Source organism: Heliangelus exortis, chromosome 2 (genome assembly GCF_036169615.1).
Source record: "Heliangelus exortis chromosome 2, bHelExo1.hap1, whole genome shotgun sequence".
NCBI classification, from domain to species: domain Eukaryota; kingdom Metazoa; phylum Chordata; class Aves; order Apodiformes; family Trochilidae; genus Heliangelus; species Heliangelus exortis.
In genome coordinates, this window is record NC_092423.1 from 79,756,860 (window position 1) to 79,780,656 (window position 23,797).

Below are 23,797 nucleotides of genomic sequence, written 5' to 3' on the forward strand. Positions count from 1 at the left end.
TTTAAAGTGAGCATAAGCAAAGTGGAAATTTCTTTGTTTCTTCTTTTCCTGAGTGAAATGTCAGTCATGCTGCCATCAACCCCTTTGCAAACTCTTTGGAAATTTAGTGATGTTTTACTTATTGTGTTCCACTTAGCTTCATCCACTTTCTACATGTCTTAATAAATATGTGTTACCCTTAAATGGAAAAAAGAAAACTCAGTCTTGATTTTCCCCAATCACCTTTTTGATCAATTCACTTCACTAGAAGGATCTAGCAAATCTCATATTTATGTCTCTCTGCTGTTGAACCATTTATTTCTTCACTAATTTTTCACTGGACAAGATGCAATAATTGGTGGTTCTTACATTTCTTCTGTTGTTAGCATTCTTCTTTCCTTTCATCTTTCCAAAATCTTACTGTGATTTGATCACATCTTTAATTGTAAGATGCTTACAGATAATCATTGAAGCAATCATCATCATATATTAAAAATTCCTTCACCAGTTGCTTTCTCTTTGCTGTCTTGTAAGAAGCCATCTTTAGGCTAGCTTTTCAAAATTATTTTAGACATTGTTCTAAACTAGTTTAAAAAATAATATTTTTATTATTGTAAATAACAATTATTGTAACGTTGCTGTAGTATTTTCTCTAGAATGATAGATAGGTGTTACTATTTACAGAAGCAAACCTGCCACCGCCAAAGACTAATGGCAAAACTGTTTGAATAAATAAAAAAGAAAAACAGAAATTATGATAAAATTGTTATTCTGTATCTCTCAAATTCCTCTATTTTTCTGAGCTCATAAATGGAAGTTGTCTTTGACATACTGGAGCAAGATACAGTATGTTTGCCGTGCATCTCAGGAATTATTTTGGGGAAAGTTTTTGATTTGCACAAAAGTCTTCTGAAGTGTCATGCCTTCCTTTACTGTCTGTGGATGGAAGGTACAGGAGGGCTGATTTCTGGGCTCCTTCTTTAATGCCACATCCCACTCCAGCATGGATGTCTTGAGTAGCAAGGTGGCCTGGCACAAGATGGCCCTCATTCCACTGCTGCCTCTTCCTTTGGACTTCCATGTTTCTTAGTAGCAACCAGCAGCTGTACAGGGAAATAAACTTCTGCTTGCCTGAGCTCAAGGTCCAAACCAACATTTTGTGGCACTTGGGCTCCAATGCACTGTTTTCTACTTTGTTGCTTAATCGCCAGAGTTGAGGAGTATGAAATAGCAGTGAATTACCTTTCCTTTCTTTGAAATAAAGAGAATCCTGGTGTTCCTCATCACCACCTAAAAGTTTCAAGCATTATTAAATTAAAATATATGTATAAAAAAAAAAAGTGTTGTTTTTAAAAGGTTTTGAAGCCTACTAAAATCAATGCTATTTGCCAAAAGAGCAGGAAATTCTTTGAAACTGTGTGCTAACACAGATGTTAAATCTTAAAGGATTCACTTATAATTTATTCAATACATTACGTTTACTATAGGTAGTAGAATTTTAGAATGTGCATTAAAATTATGTTATGAAGTCTCATTGCTACCTGCTGGATGGCTGCCAAGTTTGGTAATGCAAGACCGTTTTGTTGTTTTTTCCCCTTTAGCACAATCTTGTGTTCAGTTTTTAGATTGCCATAAAAATGGTAAAAGCCTCAGAACACCAGATAAAAACATTCAAAAGTTAGGAAGTCACAGTGCAATAGTTTGTGGGGTTTTTTTTAATACCTCTGTGAGCAGGAGGGAAAACCCTAGTTTATAACATAGTCAAGTTTTCAGTTGCTAGCTTCCAGGTTTGGAACTGCATTTTCCTCTGGAAGCATGTCTCTGTTAGATGTAACAAATGGATAATTTCTGACATTTAGAAATCTTTGCAGAAGACAAAAGAAGGGAATACACAGGTGGATGGGTAGGTGGCATTTATGAAAGCTCCACCTTTGGCTGAATCTTGTGTCAATAAAGTCAGTGGAGTAGCCCAACACTGAGGGTTTGTAAAAGTCTAAATAGCTCTAAATTCTTCTCTAATATACTTTATATACTTTCTTTCTTTCTTTCTTTCTTTTTTTTTTTTTTTTTTTTTTTAAATTTTCTCATATGATTTCTTACAATTCTCAACAGCTATCTGCATAGTTAAGAAAATAAGCTAATTAAAACTTTGGCTATTTCATTAATTGGAATGATACGTTCTCACTTTTTTTTATATGCTTCAGGCCAGTATATTTGAAATAAAACTGAAATAAGCTTCTTGAAGCCATATAAAACTTCATATATTACTTGGTTTAAGTATGAAATTATATATCTATCAGGGGATCTCTTTTCTTATTGAATTCTAAACCCTGGAAAATTCAAGTATGATTTTATGCTTATTTTCTCGTATTTCATACTGGTTACTTTATAAGAAACTGTGATTTTGTCGCTGTGGATGAACAGTAAAAGCTGGTTCTGAGCAAATGAAAATACACATAATGTTATTCCCAGGAGAACTGCCTGTTACAAGTTGTAATTGGTGTTAAGTTACTGCAGTGACTGTAGCCAATTATTAAAGTTGTCCATGCCCTGTTGTACTTCTTGTACGAGCTACTGGCCTATCACTTCTTATGGAAGTCTAACCATGATGCATTTAGTCCCCAGAAACCAGCCTTTTTCTTTGGGGAGCTAAAAGGGAAAGCTCTTTCAAAGGGAATTCCCTTCTTAATATTGTACTCTCGTTTTTCCCACAGAGGATGATCTCTCTCTAGGGCTGACTGGGGTTGTCAGGACCCTACTGGCAAGGATAGGCAGCTCCAGCAGTAACGACAAGACAAGAGGGCACGGTCTCAAGTTGTGCCGGGGGAGGTTTAGGTTGGACATTAGAAAGAATTTCTTTACTGAGAGGGTGATCAGGCATTGGAGTGGGCTGCCCCAGGAAGTGGTGGATTCTCCGTCCCTGGAGATATTTAAAAAGAGACTGGATGTGGCACTCAGTGCCATGGGCTGGTAACTGCAGTGGTAGTGGATCAAGGGTTGGACTTGATGATCTCTGAGGTCCCTTCCAACCCAGCCAATTCTATGACTGCAAGGACTGAGGAGTCATGAATCTGGAAAGAAAAAAAAAAAAAAAAAAAATTCCTCTGAAGTACAGAGAGGTATAAATCTTTCTTAAGTGGCTTTACATATTTGCTGGAAGCAAGGATGTCATTATACCAAAGCATGCCTTAAAATTTCTGGTTCACATCAAAACCACCACTAACTCAGTGGCTGCTAATTTGCTGCTAATGTCTTGCTGGTGCACTTCTCTGTGGCTACATTCATGCTTTGCATTTCTGATCCTGACACTTTCTTTCTCGCCTCTTTAAACTTGGTTTTTGGACTCCAGCATGCATATTCTTTGATAGTTAATTAGGCAGGCTGTGAGACACCCTCACCAAAGAAGTCACAACATTTTGAAGCCATTCCCTTGCTGGACTGATTTGAACAATAAGGTGATATTACTCATGTCTGTTGACATATATATTATGATGGTTATTGCCATTATACCCCAGCACCCCAGAGAATTGTTTAAATACATGATATAGGAGATGAAAGCAAGCAGATAATGAAGAAGAAAAAAGGAAGTATCATGTAGTTGTTAATTTTTGGCATTGTGTAATTAATCCATTTTCTTTAATGTTATTTTTGCCAGTATCTAATTAGCAGAGCCATCTGCCTAAGAAGTGCTGGACCATCTGTCTGGAATACTGTTCTGTTTATTTTCTGGCTCTTAACAAATTAACTTATTTCTTTATGAAATGTAATAGTTCATTCTGTTTCTACACTTCAAAGAAGTTCATATATGAAAATACATATGAATGTGTACCTGTCTACATGTCTATGCTATGACTATCTGTGTAGCTATAGGAGCATAATTCTTCTAGATCTGATTTGGCTCAGTGATGTGTGCAGCTTACACTGTCAGCTCCATGATTTTTTTTTATTGACCTGTAAGTGCAACTAATACATATCTCACCTAATGCATTCTAATTTAATAATCTTTTCTTGATTGTGTTCAGATTTCAAATTTCCTTTCCACATTTACTGATTTAAGTTATTATTATAGAAAGGGGCTATATTAAAGTTAATTAATTGGGGGGGGTATTTTTTCCTTTATATTTTATAATTTTTCTGGAAAATCGAAGAATGATTTTTGTTGGAAGGGATCTCCAGATGTCTTTCCTGGGAACTTTATTATTACATATTGTGCATGAAGAGAACCCCTTGACTGTTATTTCTTAAATGAGGGGGACAAGACATGTGAACATGAACTGCTTCTACTGCTTCCATGATACGCTTTTAGTGTTCTTCTAAGGTATTTGAATAAATCAGTTTATATTGGAGATTTTCTCTTAGTTTTCACTGGAGTTACTTTCTTTGCATTTACATAGCTTGTGTGCTGAAAATACAGTAGTTTAGCTTTTAAGCAAGACTCTTATCATTCATCAGAAGAGGGAAGTTATGGAAATATATTTTTTTTTTCCAAATAGTATAACAATATTAATGCTGTATTTTTAAACTTAGCATGGATGTCTAATGGATCTGTATTTTTATTCATTTTTAAGACAATAGCTTCATTATGCAGCTTGAGTTGTTTCTTCTCTGGCTGGAATTTCCCTCCTCCCACTACCTCTTGAAAATATCAGGATGGATTTAATCTGATCTTTTAAAACACTTTACAAACATCAGCAATATAATGTTTAAAATGTGATATAGTTATTTATAGGATAACTTTTAAAAAAAGATGCCTGCCATAATTTTGATATGTGAGTTCAAACTTAGAATTAAGTGTGCACCAAAGCAATCTTGTTGCTCAGTCTGGTTTTATGTCATATATGTGTGGAACTTTGTTGTGTGTGTTGGATATTTTTTAACTTAAAAAGGTAGTATTTGTTCAAAAGGGACTATGGTATGTCAAATTCAATTGTAACTGTCAAGGTCAGCCATTGGAGCTGATCCAGACTACTTTCAAAGGGCTAAAAATCTCACTGAAAACATTTTGTACTGCTCTACTAATGACTGTTATATAATTAAGGTTTTTTATGTATGCTAGAAAGTAGTATCTCCTTAGTAATCTTCAAGTGTTATCTTGAAATAGGTATGCTGAAGATAAGGGGTAATGGTTTTTAGCTGCAAGACAGTCTATTTAGGTTAAACATTAAGAAGAAAATTCTTCACTATGAAGGTGCTGGCACTGGCACAGGCTGCCCAGGGAATTCATTTTTGCCTCCTCCTTGGAAGTGTTCAGAGCCAGGTTGGATGCAACTTTGAGCAGCCTGGTCTAGTGGGAGGTATCCCTGGCCATGGCAGGGAAGTTGGAACTCTTTAAGGTCCCTTCCAGCCCTAGACATTCTATGATTCTAAGATATAGAATAGGAAATAACTTAGCCAAGCCATTAAATTTACAGAGGTGCTTGGAAGACCTGGTAGCAGGATTTGCAAAAGCAATGTCACTGTGAATAATGTCAGTTTACTCTCCCAAACAGACTGATGTGCTACCTTAAACCTTACTCCTTAACCTATGCAGCTGTGGAGCTGCATAGCAATAGTGGGTGTTCTACCTATCCTTATTTTGTTTAGCACCAACGTGCAAAATCCTTGTTTCCTCTTCCCCAGGGCAAACAGACTTGAGTGTCTCTAATTTGGTTCAATAAATCTTGTTGCCAGCTTAAGTAGAACTATATAATTAATTAAAAACAGTTCACAAAATGCTGAAAGTTATATTATGCAGTATGAAAACTGGAGCTTCTTAGTGAGAACTGTAGGAAAGAAAAGATTTTGACAGGCTAAATTTTAGCTGTGCAGGCCTACATGCTGAATCAAATATCCAGCATGGTATTCATATTATATTTGCACTGTTCGTCTGAACTTCATGGAAATATTAGCAAATTGTATCAAGCAGAAGAATATGTCAGTTTGTTGGATACAGTGGATAACAGTAACATCTTTAAATAAACCGAATTTTGTTCTTGTTTCTAAAATAACATAATCTGTATGTGTCTTTCTGGTCTTTCAGACTTAAAACTTCCAAGTTTTAATCTTTTACTGACAAAAATCACATTTTTATTATTCTGTTGGAACATTTGGTTTTGTATTTTTGTGCTGAAAAATCAGGACACATTTTTCTCTTCTGTTTTTGACATTGAAATGACATTTAACTTGAGGAATTTTTCACCTGTCTTCACTCTGTGTGCTACCAGTAGCCTTATTTGAATACCTGAATTCTCATTTTGCAGGAAACTCCCCTGGATTGCCTGAAGACTAGAAGAGAAAAATATAGCTTTATATAGAAGTGTTTGTCTATACCTGTTCGTTTCATTTCATCATCAGCAAAACATATGTATGCACTATGGAACTATGTGGGAGCCTTAGAGACCAAAATACAGCAGTCTGAACTGTTCAGATGTCTTTGTAATATATTTCATTTGCAGCCTGCTCTGTTGTTTTCTCCTCCAGCAGCAGAAATCAGAGTTATAGGACTATATGTACACTTGATTTCAAAGGCAGCACTTAGCTTTGTCACCAGTGTGTCTGCACTTATTTCTTGTCCAGACAATGTTACTCCCTCAGCATATGTTGTCATGAGCAGGATTTTCCCAGAGCTTTTGCCATTTGGTGAACTTGCAAGCAGATGTATTTGTGTATAGTTACAGCAGTTTATCCTATTTGAGTTGAAATATTACACAATTTAATATCTTTATTTAAATATGTGGATGTCAAAGAAAGAGAAGAGAGGTTGTTTTGGTTTGGTTTTTTTTCACTTATGCTAATAATGGGATTAGTGGTTTTGTGATGTGGAGGTGCAATTGTTAATATTTAATAAGAGGTCTAGCTAAGATGGTTATCCTAACTTAAAAGAACATTCCACTAAAAGCTAGCAGTCTGTAATTGTTTTCAGCTCACCACTTCTGAGCTAAGGTAATATTGGGTGTGCCACTCCTACAGGCTCCGCCAAGAGTTGTATCTCTGTATTGCCAGGTTATTCACTGCTTGATTCCTTCGTAGAATTGTGACAGCTAGCACACTTCTTCAGGAATCCATTCTTGGCTTTGCTAACATTGAACTGGTTGTTTTTCTTCACCTCTGTTTCTCTGAAGCAGTTTATAGACTGGGTGTCTGTGATCACTTGGCAGAGAACAGGGGAGCAGAGGGGGGAGATGCTGTCCCAGCATTCTCTCACGATGATCAGAGTGAATAAAGCTTCGGCCTAACTTGCCCAAAATTTTACTTGTGTTATTATGTGCTTGGAGTTCCCAGATTCTCCACAACCTTCTTGAAGAGATGCATTTTATGTTTTTTTTTTTTTTTTACTCTTTTACTGTGGACTTACAACCAATTGAAAGCTAGGTATTTTGTCTCTGAACATGATTTATTGATAAACATTTTATCTTTAATTCCATCTTTCTGTCTTTTTACTTCCCGCTCTTCATGCTTGGTATAGTCTTCTCTGTTCAATTTTGGCAAAAACTTTCCTTCAAGCCTTCCTTTTAAGAACCCATATTCTTCTAATTCTTTCTACTCTGACCTTCTACTGGTAACTCTTGCTTTTCTCCAGGCACTTGAAGTCTTGTTTTATTTAGAGGTAATACATTGAGTATCAGATACTTGTATCTAGTGCCATATAAAACAGACTTGGGTGTCCTGAATGACTGATTAGGAGTTTACATTGGTTATCCCAGAGCAGTGTTTTGTGCTGTGATCTACATTATGGACATAAATTGCTTTTTTGCACTCAGGAGTCAAAAGACTTAAGTCATTGCAGCTCTTTTTTTCTAACACATTGCTGCTTTTTTACCTAACTCAGTAGGAGATTTCTTTCATGCTGCTAGATACAGTTTGTTATTAATACTAGGGTCATTCACAAGTGGATTCTTCCAGAAGTTTTCAGTATATTTCCCGATATGCTATAGTCATTCATCTGCAAAGCAAACAGTGTAAATGAAAAGGTTTTGGCTGGAGAAAGACAATTACTGGTATTCGTGTTATAAGTCTTTTTTTAATTCCAAAATGAAAAAGCTCATTCCTGGACTTGTTGAAACATAAATTAAAGTACTGCAGAGTATAATCTGAAAGCATTTTCCCCTTTGGGGGAAATAGGCTTTCAATCTATTGTTTCTATTAATTATAGAGTCTACTTGCTCTTAATATAGTCTCCATTATAATAAAAGTACAAAAAATTATCTACATTAAATCTGAATGAATGGTCCGTCATTATTTCCTGGTAAATAAAAATGAAAAAGCTGCGGTTTTAGTAATTAAGCAGAAGTGGTTAGTTTAGAAATCTCAGCTCTTCCTGATAAAATGTGTAGTGCTTTGTGGCATTTTTATCTAAAATACACATGAATGTTCACTGTTGATGTGAAAGAACGCAGAGTGATTTAAAATGCACTCTGACCACATGGTGTATACAGGCATTCAAATATGTACATGTATTGGCACATAAACACCAAGCATACAACCTGCTCCACTGGACAATGAAGTTCTTAAGTTACAGCTGTTGAATGTTAAATATGGAAATTATTGGAGTTACTTCATGCATTGAAGCTGTAGCAGTGCAGACTAGGTGTTACAGTTCTGGCATACATCTGTTGAAGCAAAGAAACAGCTCAAAGATGAGAATAAATTACTTCTGCTTTGCAGTGCTTCATTTTACTGTTGTCTTATATGTGTCTGCCCATTTCTTCTTTCTCTGAATGGATGTTTTAGTGCTTCTGATTTGTGCTATAATCATACTATGAAAGACTAAAATCTACATTTGATGCTTGAGATAAATACTGCAAAAAAACAGCAACAGGGCAGATTTTCCCATGGCACAAGGTCTCTCAGCAGAGATGACCTCAGATGCTATGGGGATACAGCCCAACTCTTCTGGGGAGAGAGGGTTAAACTTTCTCTGTGTTCCTAACTGCTTACCTCAATAAAACTAAAACAAAGTGGCTAAATAGCATCAAGGGTGATTTTAATTATTTCTCCTGAAGCGGTAGGTACAGTGAATCATAGGGGTGATGAGCTTCACTGCAGATTAAGTAAGACACTGAAAAAACTTTGGCAAAGAAACTACATTTCTAAGGAGAAGAAGCTTGTAAGGTAACTATGGATAGAATCAGTATGCCTGAGGCAACTATCTCAAGCATGGGTGTAGGTAGCTCTGAGGTTTATATTTCTCTGTTCCTTGCATTTCTAACTAATCCCTTTTGGTTGCAGGCAGTGGAATGGCAATGTGATGAAGCTACTAAAAGAGCCTGTTACAGTAAAGGCAAATCAAAGGTAAGCATGAGACAGCTGTTCTGCTTTAATAAAATTTATATGCTAATAGGTGTGATTCAGTGTAAAATCCTCTACCATCTGCATTTTTACTGTCACCCTCTCCAAAGAGAGTCATAGGAGAGGAGTCTGACACTGGTATGCAAACAAAGAAATAAAAAAACATTATAGGGAGTACAGAGTGAGAGTCACAGTCACATTGTTCTTTTCTAAAATGATCAAGAACTTTAGTTTCTAACAATTCACTGTTTTGACTCACAGTTCATATGCGATGGGCTGTATTCTCAGTTCCATTTTCAGTGCTGTAAATCCCAAATAACTGGGATTTACAAATAATTACTTTGTGATATCCTCAATTAATTTCGCTGGGATTAAATGCAATTTTAGGGACATTTTTATTTCATATCTACTGGCACATTGAAGAAAACACTATGAAATTCACTATTTTTTTAGACGTGGAACTTGATATGGTTTTCGTATTCAGAAGCAATTCATTATCTGGCAAACTAAAATTTAATTTGATCAGCATAGGTAAGCACAATGATGAAAACTTTATAGATGCTGTGTTCTTTAGTGGCTGTCCTAAGGAGAAGCTAGTTATAAAATTAATTATAAAAGCAGTTAGCAATGCGTGCAATATATGCCTGTAATTTAATTACTAAATTTAATTGAGTTAAAACATAAAGGAAAAACACATTAAGATGCTTCAAAAATGTATTAAAAATACTTTGGCCTTCTAGTAGAGGAGGGGTCTCTTCTGCATAGTCATCTAATCACTGATTGTTCAGCTCCTTCCACTAAACAGTTCATTTCCAGTTGTGGGTGTTTTGGGGTTGGGTTTTTTGGGGGATTTTTCCCTCTAGGTGCTGGAAAATAATGTTGCATTATAATCTTGGCCAATTCATTGCTTTTTGAGATTAAAGAGAAAGACTGGCCACATTTCAGAAGCAGGGCTCTATTATACTGTTATGAGAGAAAAAGACAGAATTACTTGGAAAAAAACCTCAAAAAATGAGTGTCGTGAATGTGCTGTGTAAAGCCTCATGCATGGAAGATTATTATCTTCATGGAGGAACATCTTTCACTGTGGAAATGAGTTTACAGTACTGAGAAAAGGCATCAGGAACAGTGTTGCCTTCTGTATGCTTCTTTCTCTTTCTTTCCATTCCCATGTGGGAAACATGTACTTCAGAGTTACTGGTTGCTCTCTATTAAGGTGCAGGATTTCTGTTTCTTCAAGTAATATATTCCTCCAGCCTACATCCTTTCTTCTCAGATGATAGTACTCTGAAATAAGAGAACATGCTCAAATGACAATAGAATATCACAAGTTGCATTGATGATGGTGAATATACAGGAAAAACTATTGTGGTAGGAATGCAATACATAGCTAAAAGTTTTTGCCTCTCCTGTTCAGTGATTTTTCAAGTATAAAACTGTGAGAATAGTATTAGGCTTTTCTGAAAGTCACAGTGTGACTGTGATCTAACATGATGGGTGACAGTAATGGTAAATTTGAGATCATAACACTGTGCTTTTGAATATTATATTTACAGTATTCTTTGTGGTGTAAAATCGACACTCAATTCAACAATGCAGAAGCATCTGTTGCTGCTAAATAATTTTGTTAGGATAAGTACTCCACATAGGTTAAATGCATTTAAGAATGTACCTTAGCGTAGTACACCTGTGCAGATTTTCATTCATGCTTATTACACCCTTTTGAAAAAGCTGGTGATTAGAAGTTATGCTCTCACTGTAAAATATTACATTCCCAATTCTAATAGCCACCTCTGAGGTTGTTTCTTAGTATTGTCATTACTTGGATAAAGATTTGGATAAAGCTGGATAAAGTTCCATTTATATCCACAGCCTTGTTCCTCACAACCTAGAGGAGAAGTACAATCCTTACAGTCCTGGAAGGAAACAGTTCTTTTCTTATTGCTACCATAGGGACTGTTTTTGGTGTCCAGACTTTTTGGCCTGAAAGTAGTAGTTGTAAGTAGTATGTAGTAGCTGCTTCATGTAGTAGTTGCTGGAGTATGCACAGATAGTGACTGAGGGAACCTATCCAGCTGGAATGACAACTGTCTTTTTGAACTTTTCATGCCACTTTTCCTTTCACTGCTTTGAATGTGTTTAAAATCAAAAGATAAATTTAAGGCGAGAGAAAGAATAGCTTAAGGATATTTGTCTTTTTCTTGCCTTATGTCCAAGACTAAAACGAGGTCACCATGCTCTGTATAAAGAGGACTCAGGTGTGCAGATTAAGAAAGCACCTGATCTGTGGCATGCTCTTCTCCCTAGTCAAATCACAAAAGCCTTCCCCTGGAAAAACTGAGAATTATCAAACCAGGAGGTCACTCCAGTGCTACAGTGAAACATCTCTCTTCAGAGGAAATCTGGAAGACACAATTACTGTTATGAGAAAGACTGCATACTTGCTTATTTTTGTATTAATAGATCCAGCCCAAATTGGGGAGTGCTGGGATTTGTTTTTCTGTAACATTTCTCAGGTAGACTTCAGATTTCAGATCTGACACAGCACATGACTTTAGGGAAGGGACAGGAAAGATTGGAGACAAAATATGAAAGGCCAGGCCAGACTTTGGTGAAGGAGAGCTGAGAATTACAAGGATGGCTGTGGCTAAGGTATTCATTAAAATCCTGATTTCTCTTGCAGCTCTGCTGCCCACAGAGTAGCATGGGAGCAATGGGTTCAGGAGGCAAAAACTAAAAGTCAGATGGAGTGCCCTGAAACCAGAAGCCAGCTTTGAACCCTGAAGCACTTCTGGTAGTTTTAAGATAATGGTCAGTTAAACACAACTCTGTTGTTGTTCTTGAGAAAGAAGCTGCACAGACTTTTTGCCTCTAGCTGTTAACAGTAGTTGAAATTCTAAGTTTTATGCTTCAGGAGCCAATGGGGGAAAAGAGCTGAAAGGAAAAATATAAAGGGACATCTGTCACATTTGACAGTGTAATGAGGCACTTGACTTTTGAAGGCTGTTTGTTACTGAGACTTCAATGGTTTATCCACCATTTTCAACTGTTGCTTAAAATAACTAGCGGCTCCAGGAGTGAGACAGACAAAATGATGTCCTTCTGGCTAGCACACATTAGCATTTAGAAATCTAAAACACTATGCATTGTTAAAAGAATAAATTTGGCCATTTGTACTGGCAGTTGTGGTGAACTTTTCTAAAGAAAAATATAAATACACATGGTAAAAATGCAATAAACCAAAGAGAGATTTTAAAAAAAATATAATATATAACTCCTATAACTACATATAGGAGTTATATATACTTATATATAACTCCTATATATAGGAGGTAAAGTCTCCCATCCCTTGCTTATTTAAGATTATAATGGCTGTTTGTATTAGAATATAAACTTTCAATAAAAGTATTAAAATAGTACCCTATACAAGAAACAGGATTGTCAACGATTCAAAAGGACGTCTAAGATCACTGTATCCAACTGTCAATACCCCCCAAACCTGAATAAAATATATGTATGTCAATATTTGTATCACCCACTGGAGCCTGTCCTGAAGTGCCTCACCTACATGGTTTTTAAATACTTCCAGGGATGGCGACTCCACCACCTCCCTGGGCAGCCTGTTCCATTGCCTAACTACTTCATCAGTAAAGAATTTCTTCCTCAAATCTAGTTTAAACCTCCCATGGTGCAACTTCAGGCCATTTCCTCTTGTCCTGTTCATTTGAGAGAAGAGGACAGCACACACCTCCCTACAAACTCTGTTCAGGTAGCTGCAGGGAGCAATAAGGTCTCCTCTTCTCCAAACTAAACTTTCCCAGTTCCCTCAGCCCATCCTCCTAGGGCTTGTTCTCCAGATCCTTCACTAGCATGATTGCTCTTCTCTGAAATAACTATGGATAACCATATGCAGCCTGATTGTCCTTGAGCTGTCAAGTTGGTCTTAAAGTGGCAATCTAGCCTGCTTGGCTGCTGAATTGTTTCTAATAGTTGTATTTTTGTTTCTGATATGCTGATATAAAAGTAGAAGTACTTACTAAATGAATTTCTGCCTTTCAGAGATATTTTTGTAGGGTAATAGGAAAGCATATGGCATAGAGGTCAAGATGAAATGGAGGATAACACTGTTCAAAAGATGACCAGCAACCATACCACCATCCTCATATCAAAAAAAAAAAAAAACAGACAAACTTTTGTTTTGGATCCTTTGCTTTCACCAATGCCACTTTTAAAACAAAATCTCTTTTTTTGCACATCTAAAAAGCGAACAAGCTGAGCCTGACTCCAGAACTAGAAAAGTGACTCTGAACAATTAAAATGTTCTTTTTCAACACTTTGGGGTGGTGATTATTTTATTTGTGACTAATATTTTTTAGTTTGTTTTGTTTTACTGTGAATTTGTCATATGAAGAAAACAGGCAATTGTAAAAGCTGTTCTTTCAGTTTTTACTTTCTGTACTATGTACCCAACAAAATTTGATACAAGAAATTGCATTTGTGCTGTTACAGTATGGATTGTTGTGAAGCTGGCACAGAACATGGGAAAATTAAAGAGAAGAATCTTGTGAATCCCATGAATCTCTGAGTTTAAAAAATTAACATTGCTGTTTAGTTTAGAAAGAGTGGGTGCTCGGCGTGTGAGTAATTTGGCAATGGCACTGTTTCAGGGAGCTCTGGAATATGAAGAGGAGAGGTTGGATGGGTTGTAATGTCAATACCCACTTATTTTTCCTACACTTTCATTCCATAGCTTGCTGCAAAGGGCAGGATTGAAACAGCCTGAAGAAAAATTACTGTGTTATATTATATGACCATCCCTGAACACCCTTCAAAAAAAAAAAAAAAAAAAAAAGGCAAGAAGTGCCTTCTTGTTGTTGGTTGGTTTTGGGTTTTTGTTTTTGGTTTGTTTGAGGGGTTTTTTGGTGTTGTTAAACCAACCTGCAACAGGGAAGTAGCTTAGAAGTGATATAATGATTTTTTTTAAAATTGCACTGCCCAACTCTATTATATTATCTTTTATTTTATTATCTGTTATTATCTTTTGTTTTCTTGAAAAAATAGTAGTAAGAGAGCAGGTCTGGTAAGTTCAAGATAAAAGTGTTTTATTTTCACCCAGTGGGAATCAAATCTTTAGTTCAAGATGTTTGACACATACATTGAAAGCTCAAAGAGAAATATTTAAAAACTACATTTTTATGGGAGACTAATGCAAATGTAGTTTTGGGGGTATTTTTTCAAAAGAGTGAGGTTTTTTCTTTATTTTGTATATGACAGGTATAGGTAATAAATTCTGAGAGTTTTCTCAGGGATCTTTAAAGTAATTTCTTCATCTTTTTTTTCATTCTATTTTGTTCTGTTCAATTTATTCAGAATTGTATTTCTTGTCTTCCACAATGAGAGTCTGTTTTCAAGACAGACAAGCAATACATCTGGAGTAACTGCAGGCCACATAATAGGCCTCCTGCACCATTACTATTGCATGGATGTACTTACATGATTCCAGTTAATGTATGTTAGAACAGCATAACTATAATTTTGCAAGTTTTTTAAAGCTTTGCATGAGACTATCTTGAGAATAAATGCTAGAAATCATTCAAATATAAGGTTCCAGGAAACTATTTTCTCCAAGCATACTGGTAATTTTGTTGCATATTGTTGATTTTGTTGATTTTACTGATTTGATTAGATAGGGACATGGATTTTTATAGGAGGAGTGTTTGAATCTTTCCTACATACAGTTCCAGAAGATTTTTAGTATTGCAGAAAAAAGTTCTCTGTCAAAATAAACAGTATAATTGAAATTGGTTTCCATCTTCTGAGATGAGAGTAATACACGCCGTAAAGCCTTCTTACTTTCTAATAGGGTAAAAAACATATAAAATTATTCCTAAGAGGTGAACATTTGTATACTGAGGTAATGGAAGTTTCTTGAGAATCTTCAAATTAACAGAAATAGAGATGCTTCTAATAAAACATATTGTGCAAATTGTGAAACTATAGTAGTGACACTTGCATCTGGACATCTCAGGAAAATTTTTTTTGTGCTGGTTTAAATATACTCATGCTACTGACAACCTCTTCTTTCTCCTGTTTTCCTTCCGACTTCCTTGTCCCGATCAGTCTTCTAAAACAGCATCTGATCTCTTGAGACAGCAGTATATTATTTGTGTCATCATCTATCACTTCAGAGTTTAGCTAAGCCTTTGAAATATGCACTTAAAAGAAACCTTCAGTACTGAAGAGGTTTATTGTTATCCTATTAAGAACTAACTGCTCCCAAAGGCTGGTGGATGCAACTGTTGTAGTCAGGAAAGCTAAATCATGATTCCTAACACATCAGGTATGATCAAGCCCTGTTTCCCTGATTTTTTATATATGGACACACAACCATGGAAAAAATTGTAATTAATCTCCCCTATCATTTGAAGTATCACTGAATATGGTCTTTCTTTTCTGCATGGCAGGAGGAATGCCAGAACTACATCCGAGTGCTTCTTGTTGGAGGCAACCATCTCTTCACCTGTGGAACCAACGCGTTCACTCCCATCTGCACCAATCGGACGGTACGAGTTAAATGTTTTGTCCCACCAGCTTGGGTCCCTGTTCTGAGCCAGCAGACTAAAAGGCAGAGCATGCTGTGGTTCAGCCCAAGCTATTTGCATATTGATGGGTGGGCTGATGTGGAAAAGGCTAATTTGGATAATGGCAGGCCAGAAAGGAGAGTTTACCCATGATCTCTTTTCGCAGTCTTTGCCCCAGGTGTGGGATAGAGCGCAGCCACAAACAGCTCAGTTCCTCCCATATGCCAGTTTTCATGAACCTGAAGCATTTCTAAGATTTCTGCCACTCCATCAACTTTGGTTTATTTATAAAATGTAGTTGGGTAGGTGCATGCTGTATGTGTGTAGCTCTGGAGACGATAGGAGTACATGGATTAGTGTTTAGCTATCTTGGTTGAGAAAATCTGTCATTCTGTTTCTGAAAAAAACGTAGTTGTAACTTATGTGTATCAAAAAAGAAGCCTTAGGGATCATTAAGGATCAATAATATTCATAATAAAAATGAAAATGTCACGGGATGAAGCTGGCTATTTATTTTAGAAGGGGAGAGGTATTTAAATACCAAGAATAACTGTATCACCAAAACCCTCTTTGGAACATTTATTTTATTTAAATCTCGTTTAAATAACATAATAATAAACATAATAATCTCTTTTAAATAACATTTTAACATTGCATACTGTGGGCTACAGCAGAAAACAATTAGGACTACTAAATCAGATATATAATTCTGCTGAACTGGAAAGCTCCTTTTTAAATCTCATTTTTCATATGAGATGCTTTCCTAGAACACACAGACAAAACAAATTGATTATGTTGTCTGACCACTGGCTGAAGTATGTTAGTTTGTTGCGGCAATCAGATTTGTTTTTCTTTTTTCATAATAACAGTCTGTGTAGAGATAATTTTTGAGTTGCTTCTAATATAAAACATCCTAGGCATGGTGGCTGATGTTTAACTTGAATGTTTTACATACCAAAGTGGCAGAAGTGAGATCAGACAACATTACAGTAAAACTTTCCGTGTGAGACAATTTCAGATTGATGTAAAGGTCAGCTCATTGCTGTTGTACAATACCAAAGCAGATAACTGGTGTTTATGATAGATTTTTGCTCAGATTGATGCAGCTTGACTGAAATTTTAATTTTCAAGTAATTTTAATTCCATTTCTTCACTCTTTTACAGTTAAGTAATTTGACAGAAATACATGAAAAAATCAGTGGCATGGCTCGTTGTCCTTACAGCCCTCAGCACAACTCCACTGCTCTTCTCACCTCCAGTGGGGAATTATATGCTGCTACAGCCATGGATTTTCCAGGAAGGGATCCTGCTATTTATCGCAGCCTGGGGGCTCTTCCTCCTCTCCGCACTGCCCAGTACAACTCCAAGTGGCTGAATGGTGAGTGCTGATAGACCACGAGACTCGTGTTTTTTTCAGCCCATGTTCTCCAAATCAGTCTTGAAATTCCATTCTGAGAAACTGAAAGTTTCAGAGTATTTTCTTATCTCATTTTAAAATTATTTTGCATGATGCACTTTTTATCTTAGTACTAGAAGTATTATGGCATTTAATATAGTTGCAGTTTGTAGGTGTGCATTTTAAGTCATATTTTCCAGGCACAGAGATGAGCTGTACTCTATCTCTTAGGTCACTTACATGTCAAAGCTGAGTCAGCCAAGAGCAGTAGCTTGCCTTGAGCATTCTTTAGTTGAATCCTTCAAAAAACCTAAGACAGAAAATACACAGTTTAGAATGGATTGAATTCTCCTGCCTTTCCTTGCAGGTCCCACCCTTGACAAGCAGAAAATGTTGTGCTTTCAAGCTTATTAGGGTGGCAGACTAACTTTTTGATGGTTATTATTGCCAAAGGACAGGGACTAGGCTGGAAAATGTATCATAAAATAGTGTTATAGCAATGACTTCTATTTCATGTATGCTAATCACCTGATGAGGATCTCTAGCTGGGAGAAGCTGTAAGCAGATAAGTATTCCTGAGGTGTAACAGGGCCAGTTGCCATTTTATACATTACTAAAAAAGAAAAAAAAAAAAAAAAAAAAAGCAAACAGATTCTTCTGAAATATTATTTATCATAAAATGGGAAATCATGTATATTATAATCTCCCCATGCTTGTTCCTGTAGAACCTCCCTCCCCCTATTTGCATAACTCATGCTATATGATACAAGTCACTATTTCCACAGTGCATTTTGTGTTATGATGGTATTGTTTTCCTGTTGGAAATTAACTATAAACCCTTCTAGCTTCAGTATATTCGGTCAGCTGCAAGTGACAGGCTTTATTTCGAATATTTCAGTTACCATATAATCTGAATGCTGACTTGTGCATATTTGCTTGGTGTATTTTCCTTGTAGTAAGACAACATCAGAGGTACCTTGGAGAAATTTGTAACATTCTCTGAAGGTCAGCTGATTTGGAAATATTAATTAATGAAGCAAAACCAAACTCCACGGAATGTAACAGAATTAAAACAGTGCAAAAGTAATGTGAGGGGAAAAATTAATTCCTTGAACAGGTATCTTTGTTCAGGCACATTTTGTCCACACGACCATGGTATTGGAACTAATTGCTGTGCCACAGCTGGGTGCTTCTGTCAAAAGAAAAGAAGGAAAGAATTCTTCACACTAAATTTTCAGTCTGACTGGATGTGTTCTATACCAAAGGAGCGCACTAAAATTCCCCCTCATACTCCTCTAATTAATCAGATCTGGTGCATTTACATTTTTGTCTATGTAAAGCTTCAGCTGCACCTATACCTTTCTTGTAAGAACTCATTTTTCTGCCTCAAAACTGTTTAGAAATATGTTGCCAGGAAAGTGTGGCTCTTATCTTTGGAGAGGAAGAACAAGATGAGTTTTGTAATTGGAGCCAGTTCAAGCAAATACAATAAAAGGCTGGAAGCATCCCAGTTGTCCATGTGAAAGGAAGGGAGAATGTCTTCTAGGGTAGCTAAGAGTTGGGGATTCATCTATTTATGTGAATTTGCCTGCTTACATGTGAATCACCATTAAGAGACTGCATTAGTTTTTCATTGCTTGGATGGAAATCAAGATTTTTCTGCATTCAGTGAGAAAGTAGCATAGGTAATACAGCAAGAGGTAACCAACTGGAATGCAAGCTTCCTAGTCAGTATCTATTCAGCACAGTAGCTGACAGCTATTGCAATTGACCCTCATCTTAGGTGTGCATCTGGATATAGATGTGTCTGTGAATGTTTCCAGTTTAAAATGAGTTTTTCTTTGGTATCCATATCTCCCTCAGAGGCACAATTTTTTCTCACTTAGATTTTTTCTCTGCAAATCACACTGGACAAATTCAAACAATCTCTGGGGGTGATGGCAGTTCTCTAAAATGCAGCTGATTGTCTTGCTCTGTGTGTTATTGTTATTCCAGAAAGGTGTTGATTTTAATGGCTATCACACTTCTCAGTTCATTCAGGGGTTTCCAGTGCTGGCAGTAAGGCCAAAGGGACATGCCTACATGCTTAGGCAGTCTGCTGATAGTGTTCACTGAAACTTGAAGTGAAAAGATATGGGATATGGGAAGTTTTAAGTCTTCATCACAGAGGAAACTTTGTTCCTAACCTTAATTGTCAGAAGGTCTGTAATCACAGGAAACATGATCTGCAGCATGAAAGAGGAAAACAGAGATGATGAGTCATGTCACTGGGGTGAAATCTCATATTACCATGCTGTGATTTCAGCTTCTGGCATCACAGATATCACAAATAAAATAAATTAAAGTTGGTGGCCTGAGCTTCCCAATTAATTCTGGTTTAGCCAGAATCCTGCATTTACTAACAGGTTCTGCAACAGTTATTTTCAGTGTATGTTACTGAGAATCATTCTGATCAGCTACTTAACCTTAGTAGGGCATATGGAGAAGTTGGTGAACTTGAATTTCTGTATTATAATTTCCTTGATATACCCAACACTCATTTATCTGTGGTGATGAAGAGTTGGGATAGTTTGGTTAAAAATATTAATTATTCAGGATATGTGTAAAAGGAAGCTAGAAGAATATACCATGAGACTATAACTGAAAAGAAAAAGGAAAGTTCAGTGGCAGCATGGTATGTGAAACATGAAAATTTTGAGCAACCTCAGAACTTCCCTGCTCTTCTGAAAAAGAAATTAATGCTCTGCTTTTGGAGCCTATTTCTGTATTTCTGGTACTCCTATAGACAATATTAAATGCAGCTGGCCCAAATTCCTTGAGCATGGCCATGACCATGCAGGGTTTTTGCTCATCTCCAGGAGGAGATGTCATTGAAGGACCAGACTCCCTCTAATGCTATGACCTGAGTATTCAGCACAGTTCAACAGTTCTTCAGGTTGGAGTGTTCACTCCAACCTGAATTTATCAGCTGACAGTGAAGAGGTGGGCCCTGTTCCTTGACTTCCATGCCAACCCTGTCAGTTACTGTTATCCTGTCACTGTTCTCAGTTGAGAGGACAAGGTAACAACTGCTGCAAACCAGCACTCTAGAAAGGCTGCTTACCTGTAATTTATTCTTTAAGGTGTATTGTTCTGCTGCCTGCTCTCCTTTCTCTTTCTCCCTGAGTCTGTATTCAAGTACTTCTGTGCTTGACAGAAACAGCTTGGGGTAATACAGCACACATTGAGGATAATGTCTAAAGAAGACAGTTTTTCCATTGTTTTTTTCTCCTGACCAAAGCAGTCAGCAAGACCTTGAACTTCACCCAACTGCTCAGGTCAGTAAGGGGCAGCATATTGATGGAACATTTCATAATTACCTTTCTAGTATTTCATAAATAAATTAATTAGTAAAAAAAAAAAGTCTTCCTTAGCAACATGCTTTGGACGTTATTAAATTATAACAAAATCCTTCATTACCAAAAAAAATACCCCTTGATTTATAGCTGGCATGCTGTTTGAGTCTTTTTAAACTCTCAGTGCTGTTTAAATCATAGAGAGGTGCAGAAAACATCGTTATTTGCCAGGGGACAGAGGTAGATGGAATGGTTCTATTTGTATTCCACAAACTGCAGTGGCTCCAGATTGGCAAGGAAAAGGCTCCACGGCTTAGACTTCCAAACTTTTTCTGGTCCAACATTTACAGTTAGTAAAGGTATTTCTCCTTTCAGTTCACCTCCTCAAGGCAGTGAATGTTTGATCTGATGCCTCAGTGTGAAAGTTTGTGTTAATCTAAAACGTCTGTTTGCTTCACTTAGAAGAGCAAAACAGATTACAGGGAAAAATGGCAATCCCAGTCCAAACCAATCCCTTTCTGTTTCATCACATGGAGAGACACTGAAACATTTGGTTTCATAACTCACCAAATGCCTTTGCTTTGCAATGGCATGGATCTCTGACTATCTTGAAATACATTGTAGCTGTTTCCTTTAGCCTAGATCCACAATGATAGATGCTGTTGGAACACATTAAATACATTAAAAAATTGTTCTAAATTTCTAACCAGTTCATCATTAGGCGGTCTATAGATGATTAAATGTAACCTTATATCAGATGTTGCTTCAAAACAGAAGAAAGAAAGTAAACTTTAAAAAATTTGTGCAGGTTAAAAACCTTTCCAGCTGAGAATAATGTAGAAATGTTTGGATTGTTCTGCTCTGCTGGGAGACATAATATTATTAGTTTTTTCTCTTGCTGGCCTATGGGTGTGGTTAGTAGGTACTATTAAATTAGTTCTTTGAGATCACTTTCTTAAAAATGTTTTACTTAATAAAAACCTTCACAAGTAACAGTAAAAGTAAAATTCTTATAAAGGTGGTTTGGTTTGCAATACAACTCTGAATTCATTTCTATTTCTGTTTGTTAGTGGACTTCTGCTGCTAGTGGTATACATGAGGAGAAATTATGACCTAAGAAGAATTTGTTTGTTTGTTTGTTTTTGTTTTTGTTTTTATGAAAAGCCTTGTAATTAGCTCGTGCAAGCTTTTCTTATTATGTAACATTTTATGAAACAGTGTATTCTGGGGATGTACATTTAATTCTTTAGTTTTCAGATAAGAGAACCTCACTGAAAATATGCAAGACATATGCTACCAATTGTTGGTTATTTTGCAAGAAAAGAAATAATTACTTTTCTTTGGTTGTGCCGCCCATTAGGTTGGTTCTGTTCTTTTGTGTGTATCATCCATTTTGCCAGTATCCTGCAATTAGAGGGAAATCCATGTGGGTTTTGAAGCCCATCCATAGGCTTTTCCACTGGAGCTGCTACTAAAGGAAAAAACAGTAGCTGTAAGTTGTTTTTTTCTTTCAAAGCTGTACATCTTCTCCCTAGATGTCCATGGCAGAGTAGGACAGCAGTAAACTGGTGCCAGATGCCTCTCCTGACTTCTCCAATGCCAGTCTAAGTTCTCACATATCACTTTCATAGCATGTCCTCACCCATCTAAAATAGAATCATAGAATCACTTAGTTTGGAAAAGATCTATGAGATCGTCAAGTCCAACCATAAACCTAACACTGCCAAGTCCACCACTAAACCATGTCCCTAGCCACCACATCTACACATCTTTTAAATACCTCCAGGGATGGTGACTCAACCACTTCCCTGTGAGGCCCGTTCCTGTGTTTGACAACCTTTTTGGTGCAGAATTTTTTCCTAATATCCAGTCTAAACCTCTCCTGGCACAACTTGAGGCCATTTGCTTTTGTCATGTTGCTTGTTACTTGGGAGAAGAGACCAGTACTTTTCAGGTAATTATAAAGAACAATAAGGTCTCTCCTCAGCCTAATTTTCTCCAGGCTAAACAACCCCAGTACTCTCAGCCGCCCCTCTTAAGACTTGTGCTCTAGACCCTTCACCAGCTTCATTGACCCTCTCTGGACACACTTCAGCAATTCAGTGTCCCTTCTGTAGTGAGGAACCCAAAGCTGAACAGAGTAAAACATCAAGGGCCACCTTATATTTATGAAAATACTAGGAGACTACTGAGGACAGAGCTTTTTCTTTTATATCTCATCTAATTTGCTCATGTCAGGTGTCAACTGGGGAGCCTGACCAAGGAGGAAAGAAAAGGACCCCTGCGAGCAGATAATCTGTGCCCAGCTGCAGAGAGGAGAGACAGAAGCCTCAGCCTCATTAGTGCTCCAGAAATCTATAATACACAGGGAGCCAGCAAGAGTGAAATGACTTAGAACTCAAATACACCTTGACGAGGGAAAGGTAGAAAAAGGATGTATTTTGGGGAAAATGAACACACAAAAGTCAGCATTCACTAAAGAAAGGAGGAGGACAGAAATACCAGAGTCAGAGAATTTCAGTTATAGGTGTACCAAGCATTAAAGAGGACAGGAAAGGGTGATTATAAAAGTGAGCTCTGGTTTGGTTTCCTTTCTGAGGGGGGAAAAAAAAAAATAAAAAACCCCAAAAATTAGAAAAAAAATAAAAAGGAAAAGAGAATCAGGTCTGCAGAGAAAGTCCTTCTATAGTCTGTCTCCCTGCAAAACTTGATCAGAGGAAAAAAGTTAATGGTAGTCCAAGTGTTTGGAGACAAATAAGCCATCATAATTGGGTTTTCTTTCCATATCATACCTGCTGGTTGACAAAATCTGCTTCAGGAATGCTAGAGGGGGTGTTTTTGTTTGGTTTTGTGTATGTGGAATTCCAGATTCAGTGTTAAGTAATCATCCAAACTTTTTCATCTTTTGAAAGATTCTCATAGCCCAAACCTCTAGAGATTCTGAGTAAATTGAAGTGATCCTCTGTATTTTTTATCCTGGCCCCTCTGTCAATATACTGCTGTGCAAGGTGTCTACTTTGTGAATATAAGTGAAACAAAGTCCACTGAACTCCAGATGGAACTTTCAAGGACTTGAGTGGGTACTAGATCAGAGTAGATGATGGTTTATATTACTTATTTTGTCACTGGCAGATTTGCATCAACAAAATGATACAATAAATTACAAAATATTATGCCATGTAAAAGCATTTCATCTTGAAAATGGAGGACATTTATTTGAAGTAAACAACAGGAAATTT

At 36.7% G+C, this 23,797-nt stretch overlaps 1 protein-coding gene across 6 annotated transcripts in view; it reads left to right on the plus strand.

The window, feature by feature from the left end:
- SEMA5A (semaphorin 5A) overlaps positions 1 to 23,797 on the plus strand; it is a 312,014-nt gene that overhangs the window by 169,611 nt on the left and 118,606 nt on the right. For all 6 annotated transcript variants that reach the window (XM_071736701.1, XM_071736699.1, XM_071736695.1 and 3 more), the window contains exons 6-8: positions 9,187 to 9,249; positions 15,711 to 15,809; positions 16,992 to 17,205. In XM_071736701.1, coding sequence (XP_071592802.1) covers positions 9,187 to 9,249; positions 15,711 to 15,809; positions 16,992 to 17,205 — 376 coding nt within the window. The remainder of the gene's footprint in view (positions 1 to 9,186; positions 9,250 to 15,710; positions 15,810 to 16,991; positions 17,206 to 23,797) is intronic.